This window comes from Sinocyclocheilus anshuiensis, unplaced genomic scaffold, assembly GCF_001515605.1.
Source record: "Sinocyclocheilus anshuiensis isolate Anshui unplaced genomic scaffold, SAMN03320099.WGS_v1.1 scaffold785, whole genome shotgun sequence".
NCBI lineage: Eukaryota > Metazoa > Chordata > Actinopteri > Cypriniformes > Cyprinidae > Sinocyclocheilus > Sinocyclocheilus anshuiensis.
This window is the reverse complement of record NW_015536502.1, coordinates 534,331-546,451: the sequence shown is the minus strand read 5'-3', so window position 1 is coordinate 546,451 and position 12,121 is coordinate 534,331. Positions and strand designations below refer to the sequence as shown.

Below are 12,121 nucleotides of genomic sequence, written 5' to 3'. Positions count from 1 at the left end.
AAAAAAAAAAAAAAAAAAAAAAAAAATATATATATATATATATATATATATACTATATATATATTAGATGTAAATACTTAGATAAAATTAAAATAGATACATTTGTTCTAAAAGCGCTAAAAATTGATTTAGTTAAAATTTAAAAATGTTAATTTATTTGCAAGCTAAGGCAGTTAATATGCCTACAATATACTGTGAATATAGTATAGTCACAACATAGAATATGGTTGAATATGGTTAACAGGTGCTACTGTATAGTGTGTAGTGTTTAGTGTATAGCACAGCTGGAATGAAATAAGACTGAGTCTGAGTTCATTCATACTCAATATGCACACACACCAACAAACACTGTGACAAATCTCACCGGACAAGATTCTCTTTGTATGAGACGCTGGTGTGTGAGGGAGTCAGGGTGACATTACCCTCGTCATCTGTGGTAAAACTGTCCTCTGTTATAACATAATAACCATTGGCTAGTAGGCGGGGGCTTCGGCGGCATGCGCACACGGAGCCTGTCAGCGGATTGGTGGAGAAACACTCGAAGGAGGAGTCAGAGAAGTGAGAAACGTCAAGACTGAAAGAGAGAAACAGCATTAATGTACACACACATTTTTTACAGATGCATAAACAAGCACTACACATATACTTAAAGAAAATAACAAGGAAAAGCTTATAAATATACGTTGCTGATTTTTGTCTACATGTCTGTACCTGTGACAAATATATTCAGCCTCCTGCCTCCTGGTCTTAACCGGAGAACCTATGACAAACATCAGGTCAGGTCAGTCTTATCAAAGAATGTGTGCACAAGATAGAGGAAGAATGAGAGAGAGGGCATACATACTTGTAACCGCTCCTTTGAAGAAGAAAGACATGGCTCACGCTGCTGTTAAACCTGTAATAATAACCACAAAATAACATTCTGCTCAAAGAAACTGATAGAACATAATTTATCAAATGTGTATTGCTCATGTGAAACAATTTTTGAACTATTTCTATTATTCTTTTTTTACTTCACATTACTTCACATAGATTTTATTGAATAATTCTTTGTGCAAAAATTAAGGTTCTGCAACAAGAAATACATACAACATAGATGAGATATAAGCAAAAAATAAATGTAAATATAAATGATCATATACTGATATATTTATAAACCTGTTATAATGATTGTACATAATCTACAAATGTGTATTGCTCATGTGAAAGAATTTTTGAACTATTATTTTTGAAATCATTTATTTATATCTTCACATTGATTTTCGTGAATAATTGCTTGCACCACATTAAGGTTGTGCAAATAAATAAATAAAACAAAGATCAAACAAAAGCAAATAATAAATATAAATAATTATATATTGACATATATATATTAATAAACAAGTAATGATGATTGTAAAGAATGAAAATGTCAAATTAATGATATTCACAGATCCATAATTTTTCTGCTATAGAGCTAAAGAATCATTAATGAAAAACAATTCCAACAAATATATAAGTATAACAAGTGTATAAGTATAATAAAATAAATAACTATATAAGTGTACTTCTTTAAATCCTTAAAATAATCTCTGTTTAAGTCTTGAATAGAATGTACATTTATAAATTTTTCTAAATAAAAATATTTTGAAAAAATCACAAAAAAATGGAAAACAAAATATAAATGGTTAAGAATTAAATATGCAATATAGATTATATGGAAATTGAATTACAGGCATTCTTTTGTGCAATGCAAAGAAATGAGGCCAAATGAGAGGAAAGGCTATTATTTATACTACTTATATATTTTTTATAACTGTCTCCTTAAGTATTTTTTTCTTGTTAATATTTGTGTAAAATAGATCAAATGTTCAAAAATAAATGTATTTCACGAAATAAAATTAATAATTTAATAAAAAATGGGGAGGGGTGTCTGTCAGGATGTAAAGGGAGTGGGATGGGGAGGGGGATCAGGGAGCCATTATGATCGAAATGGGGATGATGCTGGCAAAGTAGGTGGAGACCAGTTACTGTACTTCCTGTTAACCACTTCCTGGCTGGAAATAAACTGATTGGCTGAACAGAGTGTTGCGCATGTGTGCGCGGCAGCTGCTATCAGAGACGCAGTGGAGACTAACGGCAAAGAAAGAGGGAGGACAATAACACATGCTCTCTCTCTCTCTCTCTCTCTCTCTCTCTCTCTCTCTCTCTCCCGCACACACACAAAGCAGCTCATTTGTTTTTCTTACAAATCTGTTCCCAGAGTGATCACATGACACACTTCTGCAACTTATGTTTGTGTTTGAACAGAAAGTCAGTCCCCAAAACCCTCACACTCATTTCCTGTAGTCTCTGTGAGCTAGAAACACGAATTGACATTTTTAGCATAACTGAAAGTTGCAAATACATAAAAACAAGGAAAACATAGCATGATGAGATGTTGATATTGCAGCAGAGTGTAAGTGAAATGAGTAGCTGCAATATCAAAGCTCATTACAGAAATGCAGGCCAACCACAAAACCACACATGCATAGCGACACACAAACAGAGCTCAAAATATAAATAAACAATTTATTTCTGGCAATTATTATTTCATAATTTATCTATTTCTATTACTTTATTTCTTGTGTCCTCACTTATTTAATAAGAAATTGGGATTGTGATTTAACATATATGGCTGAAGAGAAAAAAAAATATTTTGCAGCATATTGTACAAATTTGCAAACATTGAATTGGTTAATTCTGTTATTAACAATTGATGATGTAATGTCTGTTTCTCAATTCTTTTAGTGGTTTTATGTTTTCTAAGATTTATCTGTTTATTTTTATTTTTTAATCTTAACGTACTTTGGTCTACTTTGTAGTTTTTATTAATAAATAAAATGGTCTAGCCTACCTTACAGTCTATGGTCTACCTTTCATAAATAATTTGACTTAATAATAGTAATAATAACAATAATAGAATATTTTAAAGGAGATATCAGAATAATTTATCTTATTTTATTCAGAATAAATACTGGTCTGGTGTGATATTTATGCGAAATCTGGCGTCCACATTATTTTCATGCTCTGAAAACTCTTAGTTTAATTCTGCGTTCAGACGCGTCGCTCCTCGAGTCTTTTGTTGCGCGGCCTGAAGCAGATACGTGATGCGCGAGAAACATTCACTCATATATAAAGCTGTACTAGGTTTGAGTTTGTACTATGATAATCGTACAATTTAATAAATCTAAAATCTCACAGTGTATAAAGATCATATAGGCTATACAGTGATTATGCCTAAGCGTAATGCGATACTAACATCCGGTTTCTTCTTCTCCACGTTCTTTAACGCTGAATGTGCTCTGTTTCTACTGTGCAGAACATATGAAACTAAGATTCAGAAACAAAAGAAAAACATCTTACCTAAACCGCGGAGAATGCGGATAGCGGTGCGGATCAAGTCTGTCCGCTTACCTACAAACACTGACATGCATGAAGAACCACGCCTACTGTGTGTGTGTGAGAGAGAGAGAGAGAGAGAGAGGGAGAGAGAGAGCCATTCGGCCATTTCCAGGCCCAGGGAAATGTACTGCTTATAGGTGACTTCAATTCTAGAACCGGTGACAAATTAGATTTCATAGAATCACAAGGCACCAGATTCATTACTGGCAATAATAACAGATTTTTTCCTTCTCACCCTCCCAGACAGAACTGTGATCAAACAGTGAACTCTCACGGAAGGCAGCTGCTGCAGCTCTGTCAGAATCTGGCTCTGTACATCGTCAATGGAAGACTGCGAGGAGACTCACTCGGTCGCTTCACCTACAGCTCAGCTCTTGGTAGCAGCACTGTAGATTACACAATCACAGATCTCCATCTTTCCTCTTTGAGAGCATTCACAGTCAAACCCTTGAAACCTTTCTCAGACCATAGTCAAATCACCCTCTATTTAAAGCAATCTGAAACATTACCCAAACCAATTAGGACACCATATCAAATGCACAAAATTATGTCATTCAAACGGGCAGAAAACAGTACAACTAACGCTACTGAATCGTCAGAAATACAGTCCCTCTTACATTCTTTCCAGATACAGGAATACCCTAAAAATCAATTTGGCATCAATCAAGCAGTGAAAGATATAAATTACATATTCTATAAGACAGCACAAAGAAGTGATATGACAATTATAAAACCAAAGAAAAAGAAATTGGACACTGACAAATGGTTTGATTCAGACTCTGAGAAAAAACCTCCAAAATTTATCCAACCAAAAACAAGCTCAGCCCGGAAAAAAGCTCAGTTTCTGCAAGACCAGTTTGAAGAGATCGGTAAATCAATACATTCAAACAAATTCTGGGATAAATGGAAATTATTAAACAAATCAAATCAAGAAGACCTGGCTATCCAAGATGGCGAGATATGGAAGAATAATTTCCAAGAATTATATAGCAGTTTGAAGAGATCGGTAAATCAATACATTCAAACAAATTCTGGGATAAATGGAAATTATTAAACAAATCAAATCAAGAAGATCTGGCTATCCAAGATGGAGAGATATGGAAGAATCATTTCCAAGAATTATATAGCTCAACTGAAATTCAAAACTCTGATCAAAATGAAATAATTAAAAAACTAGACATTTTTGAAAAATCAATAAAAGCAAATCAAAACCCCTTAGATTTCCCCATAACACTGAAAGAGTTAGAAGATAAATTACGGGTCCTCGAGCCCAAGAAAGCCTGCGGTGTTGACGGCATCCTGAACGAGATGCTGAAACACACAGAGCAAAGCTTCAAACTGGCCATCCTCAAACTCTTCAGTGATGTTCTGTGTGTAGGGTTCTTCCCTGAGATCTGGAACCAGGGCCTCATCAGCCCCATCTACAAGAACGGAGACAAACTGGACCCCAACAACTACCGAGGCATCTGCGTGAGCAGTAACCTGGGGAAGGTTTTCTGTAGCATCTTAAACACAAGACTGTCAGAGTTCCTTATCAAACACAATGCCTTGAGTAAATGTCAAATTGTTTTCCTCCCAAAATGCCGCACATCTGATCACATTTTTACACTACAAACACTAATTGATAAATATGTACATCAAAACAAAAGAAAAATTTTCGCCTGTTTTATTGATTTCAAGAAAGCATTCTTCTCAATCTGGCATGAAGGATTATTCCTAAAATTTATCAACAGCGGAATAGGAGGTCAATTCTATGACTTGATCAAATCCATGTACACAATCAGCCAATGTGCAGTTAAAATTGGAAACAAAAGAACTGAATTTTTTCTTCAGAGGCGTGGAGTGAGACAGGGCTGCAGTTTAAGCACCCCCTCTTCAACATTTACATCAACCAATTGGCCAATGTTTTAGAACATGCTCCCATTCAAGGTCTCACTCTCCATGACACAGAAATAAAGTGTCTTCTTTACGCAGATGACCTGCTTCTCCTGTCGCCCACTAAAGAAGGGCTTCAGGACAGCCTGCATCTGCTGGAGGATTACTGTCAGACCTGAGCCCAAAAAACTCAGAGCCCAGTAAACCTCCAAAAAACTAAAGTCATGATCTTCCAGAAACACTCCAGATCTCAGGGACTAAAACACACATTCACACTATATCACACAGAACCATTGAAACCACAAAAACATACAATTACCTCGGCCTAAAAATTACTCCAACAGGTAACTTTACTTTGGCTGTGAATGAGCTCAAAGAGAAAGCTCAAAGGGCTTTCTATGCCATAAAAAGATCAATTAAAATCGACATCCCAATCCAAATCTGGCTCAAACTTTTCAAATCAGTAATTGAACCAATTGTATTATATGGCAGTGAGGTGTGGGGTCCATCTATAAAATTTGACTTTGTAAATTGGGAAAAACATCCAATTGAAAATCTGCAATTAGATTTCTGTAAAAGAATACTCAAAATCCAAAGAAAAACACCAAATAATGGATGCAGGGCAGAATTAGGCCAATACCCTCTCCTTCTAAACATCCAAAAAAGAGCCATCAAATTCTGGAAACACCTAAAGACAAGTGACCCCAGCACATACCATTATAAAGCCCTGAAACACCAAGAGCTGAGCCTCACGAAGAGTCCCCTCCTTCAGCTGGTGCTGAGACTGACAGAGATCAGCCAGCCTCAGGACTCACACTCACTCTCAACCATTCGGCTCACACAAATCATCAACACAGAGAAAGACAAGTACATCACCCATTGGACAAACACCATTAAAAACCAACACAAATTAGAATGTTATTCAGCACTAAATCGAGAGTACACCAAGGCAAACTACCTGAGCAGTGACCGATGTCAAACTCGGGAAAACATTGATGATGTACAGACTCAGCGAGCAGTCTGTCTGTAGAGACGGGCCGGCGCAGACAAACCTGGCTCTCCTGTGAGGAGAGACTCTGCTCCCACTGCAGTCTGGGAGAGATAGAGACAGAGCTGCACTTCCTCACAGAATGCCCAATACCAAGCCATCAGAGACCACTACTATCCCAAAATTAATCAAATATTTCCCCAATTTATCATTTGTAAAAAGCCAAATGTGCAAATATTGCTGCAAAATTTGTAGCATCGTGTCATCACCTGAAGGACAAACACAATCCAGAAACACACAGCCAATAGACACTCTCACAGGCCAAAACTGAAATACTGTTACACATGTACATAATGTTCCATTTCTCAGTTCAGCAGTTGCTACAGGAAATTTATTTTTATTTTATTATTTTCCCTATGTATCTTTGGGTATACATGACATTTCCATATTAGTTATATATTACATATTAGTTATAATACAGAGAGAGAGAGAGAGAGAGAGAGAGAGAGAGAGAGGAGGGGGCGCTGTTCAAAACAAAACTTCTCTGAAGAATGCAGTAGTGCACCAGAAATGCAAACATATTTGATCAAATACATAATTTCACATACTTGTGCATATAGTGCACAAGTAGGAATGCATTAGTATTTATAATTAAGTTATTATATTTGAAAGTCACTCTGCACAAGTCTAACATCGTTTAAAGGGATAGTTCGCCCAAAAATGAAAATTCTGTCATCATTTACTCACCCTCATGTCCTTCCAAACCTGTATGAGTTTCTTTCTTCTTTTGAGCACAAAATTTGATATTTTGAAGGACGTGTAACCAAACAGTCAGCGGTAGCAATTGACCTATAGTATTTTTTTTTCATTCTATGGAACACAATGACTACCATCAACTGTATGGTTACCCACATTCTTCAAAATAGCTTCTGAGTTCAACAGGCAACTGACACAAACCTGTAACAGTAGTTCTGATTTTATTTAAGCTTTTAGTGCCTGTGTCAGTTACAAGTTGTAAATTTGTAGATGGTTCATGGGATTATTATTAATAATTTGGAATCACAGTTAGGATTTGTCATTCAACAAAATTACAAAAAGTTAATTGTTCCTAGGCTGAACACAGACTCAACAAACATTTCCTCAGAATGTGGACTGATAACTTGAGTATGTGTAAATGAACTGAAGCAGACCAGAATAATCTCTAGTGTTTCTCTGCAGTGTGTGAGGATGGCATCATGGAACAGTGGCATGTGTGTGTAATGCTCAGCTCAGGGGCCTCTATTACCAACATCCTTCTCTCTTTCTCTGGAGACAGTTACGTAAGTTAAAACTTCTACAAACTTTGAGAGTAAAAGTTCTAATAGTAAGAATATTTATTTTATTGTTCAATACTAGATATTTTGCTATTTACACTTAAAAACTTATTTAAACACAAAATATTTATATAAAATGTAACCAACACATACAACATCACCAGAGTGTGAGACTCAGTAAGGCTGTGTGTTGGGCTCTAAGAGGTGTGTCGCATGCATGTCTCTGGTCATGTTGTTTTTCTCTCTGAGTTTGGCTTGTAGTAACGTGTGCTCCACCACTCCCATCCGAACATCCATCTGCTCAATCTCCTGCTTCAGCTTGGTCAAACTCTGACGGATCTTCACCACTGGAGCTGCAACACAAAACACATTAACAAGCAGAACCTACAGCTCACATAAACAAACTGCATCATCAGTAGCTTGAAAGAGGGTTTGTTGTGTGTGTGGTTTACCTCCATCAGACATGCTGCTGCCTTTCTCTTCCATTTCCTGTTTGACTTTTTCTAGCTCCTCACTGATCTGAAGTAAAAATAAATACGCTTTATGAATGTTATTTGAATATTGTTTGGATATGTGAACATAGTACGGCTGTATACAGCATTATGAGACACATTCATTTATGAAAAACTACTGATGTTGTTATTTGCTACTGTGTGGAAACCAGAAGATGGTGAAATCATTGTAATAACAACACTGTGTTACTGTATTGTTGTTTTCAGACTCACCTCAGCCAGAATCCTGGTTCTCTCTGTGACGCCACCACTGGCTTGCTGATAAAGCTCCTTTACCTGAGGGAAAAAAACACATGCAACATTTGACATCCTAATATTTTGACTGGTTTAAGGTTAGTAATAATGATTTAGGTTTTGAGTGGTCGAGATGCACACCTTGTTGAGCTGTGCTTGTGCCTGGCGGTATTCTGAAATAAGATGCTCAAGCTGAGTGTTAAGATATTTCTCACGACTGCTCACTTTCTCCAGTGTTTTACTGATGTCTTCCCTCAGCTTAAACAGACAACCCTGAAAACATCCACACATATACATACTTAAATTGAATATTTTTTTTAATATTTTGAAAAACATCAGTGATGTATTGATGGATGGTTGACCTTGGCGTCTTGCAAGGATGTGCTGATGCCGTCTTGATGTTGATGCATTTGATCAAGATGAATCCTCCAATCCTGAAACAAGTTAACCATTATTTCAGTCAATCAGAGCTTCTCCATCACCATAGAGGTGACATACTATGATTTAAGGTTGACGTATTTGAGACCTTGTTGTCAGTTCGAATGGTGACTTTAAGGTGTGGAAGAACTCGCTCCACCTCCAAATTCCACTCAGCGGCATTAACATCTGACTCCAGACCCACCGCAGGCCTCGATCCACTGAGTTCCTAAACACACACATCTGCCAGTTGTCTTTTACTGTACATACAGGTACATTTGTTTAAAATATGAATAAACGTCCCTCCTAACTAAGTATAAAAAGACTGTGGGCTCTTCATGATTTATAGCACAGACACAAATATCACCTCACATATAAAACAACTCACTATCTCCAGAGAAAGTAAGTAATTATTCCTTTCAGGTTTATATCATGTTATTATATGTATCACATGCTCTTATGTCAAATAAAACTCACACTCTGATTGGTTCTGGTCTTCAACGCGTCTAAATCAAGGCCATCCTCTTCCTCATCCTCCTCATCCTCCTGCTGAAGATGCACATTCATTCACTTTACACACGAGTCTGTGTGTGTGATTCACTGTCATGTCTTCAGTCACTTTACTATGTGAATAAGAGGTGGGCGATATAAGCAAACATTTATATTATGATATTCTAGATTTTAGTTAAAATATATCACAATAGAGTACAAACTGTATTCCATTTTTTTTTTTTTTTTTTTTTACATATATTTGCTTTTGATGTAGAACAATATCCAAAGTAAAAGTAAGGTATCTCATTTGAAGAATATAGGTTTTTTTTTCAGTCACATAAATTGTGATGAAATACCTTAAAACAATCTAAAATCTTAAAACAATGATACAAATTTTTTATTTATCTGCCTGCCATTGATTTTTATGCAAACCAAAAATTCTAACATTTTTTTTGCTTACTCCATAAATAATGTATTGTTTTGATTTGTCTTCTATGGCATACTGGAGAAGTTTTTATTATGTTTTTTAATTGATTATTATTATTATTATATTGTATAAATATATATTTATACTTAAACCGTTATATATCCAGTACATAACGAGCACATCTGTACATAAGTCTTCTGCTTACTCCATCGAGATGTATAAAGTTTTTATTTTACTTCTACTTACTTTTCCTTTTTAGGGCTGCACGATTAATCGCATGCGATATTTAACGCCAGCTCGTCAGTGAACAACGGCTCTGTGTAGTTAATGCTGCTCAATGTGAAAGCACGCAGGTGATGGAGATTTACCGCTGATTACAGAACCGGCTTTACTGATAAGATGCGCGTTAAATATCGCATGCGATTAATCGTGCAGCCCTACTTTCTATCCTCTTGTTTTATGTATATAATTACTCCGAACTCCTGGAAATCATAACAAATTCCTTTTATATTTGTGCACACTTGGCAAATTTGGACTTTTGCTTGAAGCAGATCTAATCAAAATATATAAATACACCGTTAATCCAAATATAATTTAATAAATCCTGAGCTAATTTCCTCACAACCCGTGAAAAACACTTCTAATATAAAAGCTTGACAGATAGCAGCAGTAACTCAGGAAGGTGAAGCTTAGAATAGTGTTTGCGTTTGATTCACTGTCATTTCTTCCTCCACTTTACTGAGTGTGAGCTCAGCATCATCTTCCTGCACACACTCCTCTTCCACCTCCACAGTCGGGTACAGAGGCCTGATAGAGAGAGAATACCAGCTGCATTAGTGTGTATATAGTGGGAAGAAAACGTTTGTGAACCCTCTTGAATTTTGTAGTTCTACAACAAGGTTATATGAGACCTAAAGCAGCACAGAGCATCATACAATCAGCTCTTGATATGTGTGTGTGTGCTGTTACCTGTTCCAGGTGAATCCTTTACTCTTTAGTGCCTTTTCTACCAACTGATCTAGAACATAACAGACATGTTCTCCAGATCCAGACTTCAGCTTAGATGGTGGGAAATCGACCTGGCCACCCTACAAAAACAGATATACAGCGATAATCAAGAAACCCAAATACTTCTACACACACTTGTGAGGATGTTATCACCATGATAACGTCTCACCAGGGCACGCAGCTCGGACAGGATGTTGGAGACGGTGGCGTTGGGATCATCGTACTCCTGCGGTGTGTCAAACGGCCGCCCGCACAGAGAAATCAACCAGGCAGCAATTACACTGAACATATAGAACTGCTCTCCAGAATTGGACAACATGTGAGGGCTAGAGACAAAATAATGCCTGAAAAACAGAGCAAAAAATGCTTATTTTGATTCAGCAAAGATTGATCCTTATAAGTTTAACTAATAAGTAACCCTAGAAATGTTTGTATTGGTTTGAAGGTTACTATCACATTCTGTTTTATGCTCCTTGAATAAAATAAGAAAAATGCCTGATCTGTTCTTGATCACAAATTATTTTTACATTTTATTTAAGGGCTTTTGACTTTGTATATTAATGTCAATAAGATTAGAAGATGCAACATGTGAAATCAAAAAACAACAGCAACATGATCCTGCCTTATAATTCACACATGAAGTAGCTATTCTAAATCACTCACCTAGACAGAGGATTGATGTTGTGTTTATCCAGAACATGCTGTTCATAATCCAGAACTTTGAGTTTATCCAGCAGATCCTCCATCAGCACGAACATCTGATAAACTGAACCGGGTCCGCGCTCTTCCTCCTCCGCCATCCCTGTCTCTGTCTGTGTTCATATTCAACAAGCTTTATTGGCGAGGCAAAACGGATTTAACTTAAATAAACATCACAGATATGTACACAGGCACATATACATGCTTCTCCTTCTTCGTGTGTATTTTTATCAGTCGTTTCTGATACACAAGCTACAAAAGGGAACTCGGGATGTTGTAGTTACTGTCGCCAGGAATGACGTCACACATTGGACATGATAGGAAACAAAACAATAGTAATGAACCGTGATGGTTAATAATAAACAATGGGTAATAACGAATAACACAAAATATATAATTGGTAAAGAAAATGGCACTACTGAGCTGAAACTCTTATGAGTGTTTGGCAGCTGAACGTTTAGAGAATCTCAGTGCTGCCACACGCTGGAGCGGAGAAGAAAAGTTCTTGTAGACAATATAATATAATATAATATAATATAATATAATATAATATAATATAATATAATATAATATAATCAATCAAAAGTCGACACTATGAAAAGTTAGAACTAGATACCTGTCATTTCCCTCGTTACCTAAAATGAAAGAAGTACACTTCAAAACAGAAATCTCAGGAACATTTTTTTTTTCTCCAATTGAACTACTGTTAAATCCTTTTGGGACAGATTGTATG

The 12,121-nt window shown here is 36.3% G+C and overlaps 2 protein-coding genes across 4 annotated transcripts in view; both read right to left on the bottom strand.

The window, feature by feature from the left end:
* LOC107690185 (transmembrane protein 71) overlaps window positions 1-3,459 on the bottom strand; it is an 8,320-nt gene extending 4,861 nt beyond the window's left edge. For all 3 annotated transcript variants that reach the window (XR_001634409.1, XR_001634411.1, XM_016488446.1), the window contains exons 1-4: window positions 3,385-3,459; window positions 845-895; window positions 712-760; window positions 365-574 (exon numbers count right to left, since the gene is read on the bottom strand). Coding sequence is in view for 1 of the 3 variants with exons in the window: in XM_016488446.1 (XP_016343932.1) it covers window positions 365-574; window positions 712-760; window positions 845-875 (290 nt within the window). In the remaining 2 variants the exon portion in view is untranslated. The remainder of the gene's footprint in view (window positions 1-364; window positions 575-711; window positions 761-844; window positions 896-3,384) is intronic.
* Window positions 3,460-7,352: 3,893 nt separating this feature from the next.
* LOC107690362 (intraflagellar transport protein 57 homolog) lies at window positions 7,353-11,805 on the bottom strand. Its single transcript, XM_016488672.1, has 12 exons — window positions 11,590-11,805; window positions 11,353-11,501; window positions 10,859-11,033; window positions 10,651-10,769; window positions 10,398-10,488; window positions 9,240-9,311; window positions 8,872-8,991; window positions 8,708-8,779; window positions 8,487-8,618; window positions 8,325-8,387; window positions 8,052-8,118; window positions 7,353-7,952 (listed from the first exon to the last, which is right to left on the bottom strand). The coding sequence occupies exons 2-12, from the start codon at window positions 11,487-11,489 to the stop codon at window positions 7,774-7,776; spliced, it is 1,227 nt and encodes a 408-aa protein (XP_016344158.1). The 5' UTR covers window positions 11,490-11,501; window positions 11,590-11,805; the 3' UTR covers window positions 7,353-7,773.
* Window positions 11,806-12,121: the final 316 nt, after the last annotated feature.

Bases quoted from the DNA above. Each gene is read 5' to 3' on its own strand.
- LOC107690362 (XM_016488672.1), bottom strand. From the start codon at position 11,489: ATGGCGGAGGAGGAAGAGCGCGGACCCGGTTCAGTTTATCAGATGTTC. The intron at 10,770-10,858 runs GTGAGACGTTAT...CTGTTTTTGTAG, and splicing joins TGTCCGAGCTGCGTGCCCTG to GGTGGCCAGGTCGATTTCCC. The intron at 9,312-10,397 runs GTGAATCAAACG...GTGCATCTTCAG, and splicing joins AAGTGGAGGAAGAAATGACA to CAGGAGGATGAGGAGGATGA.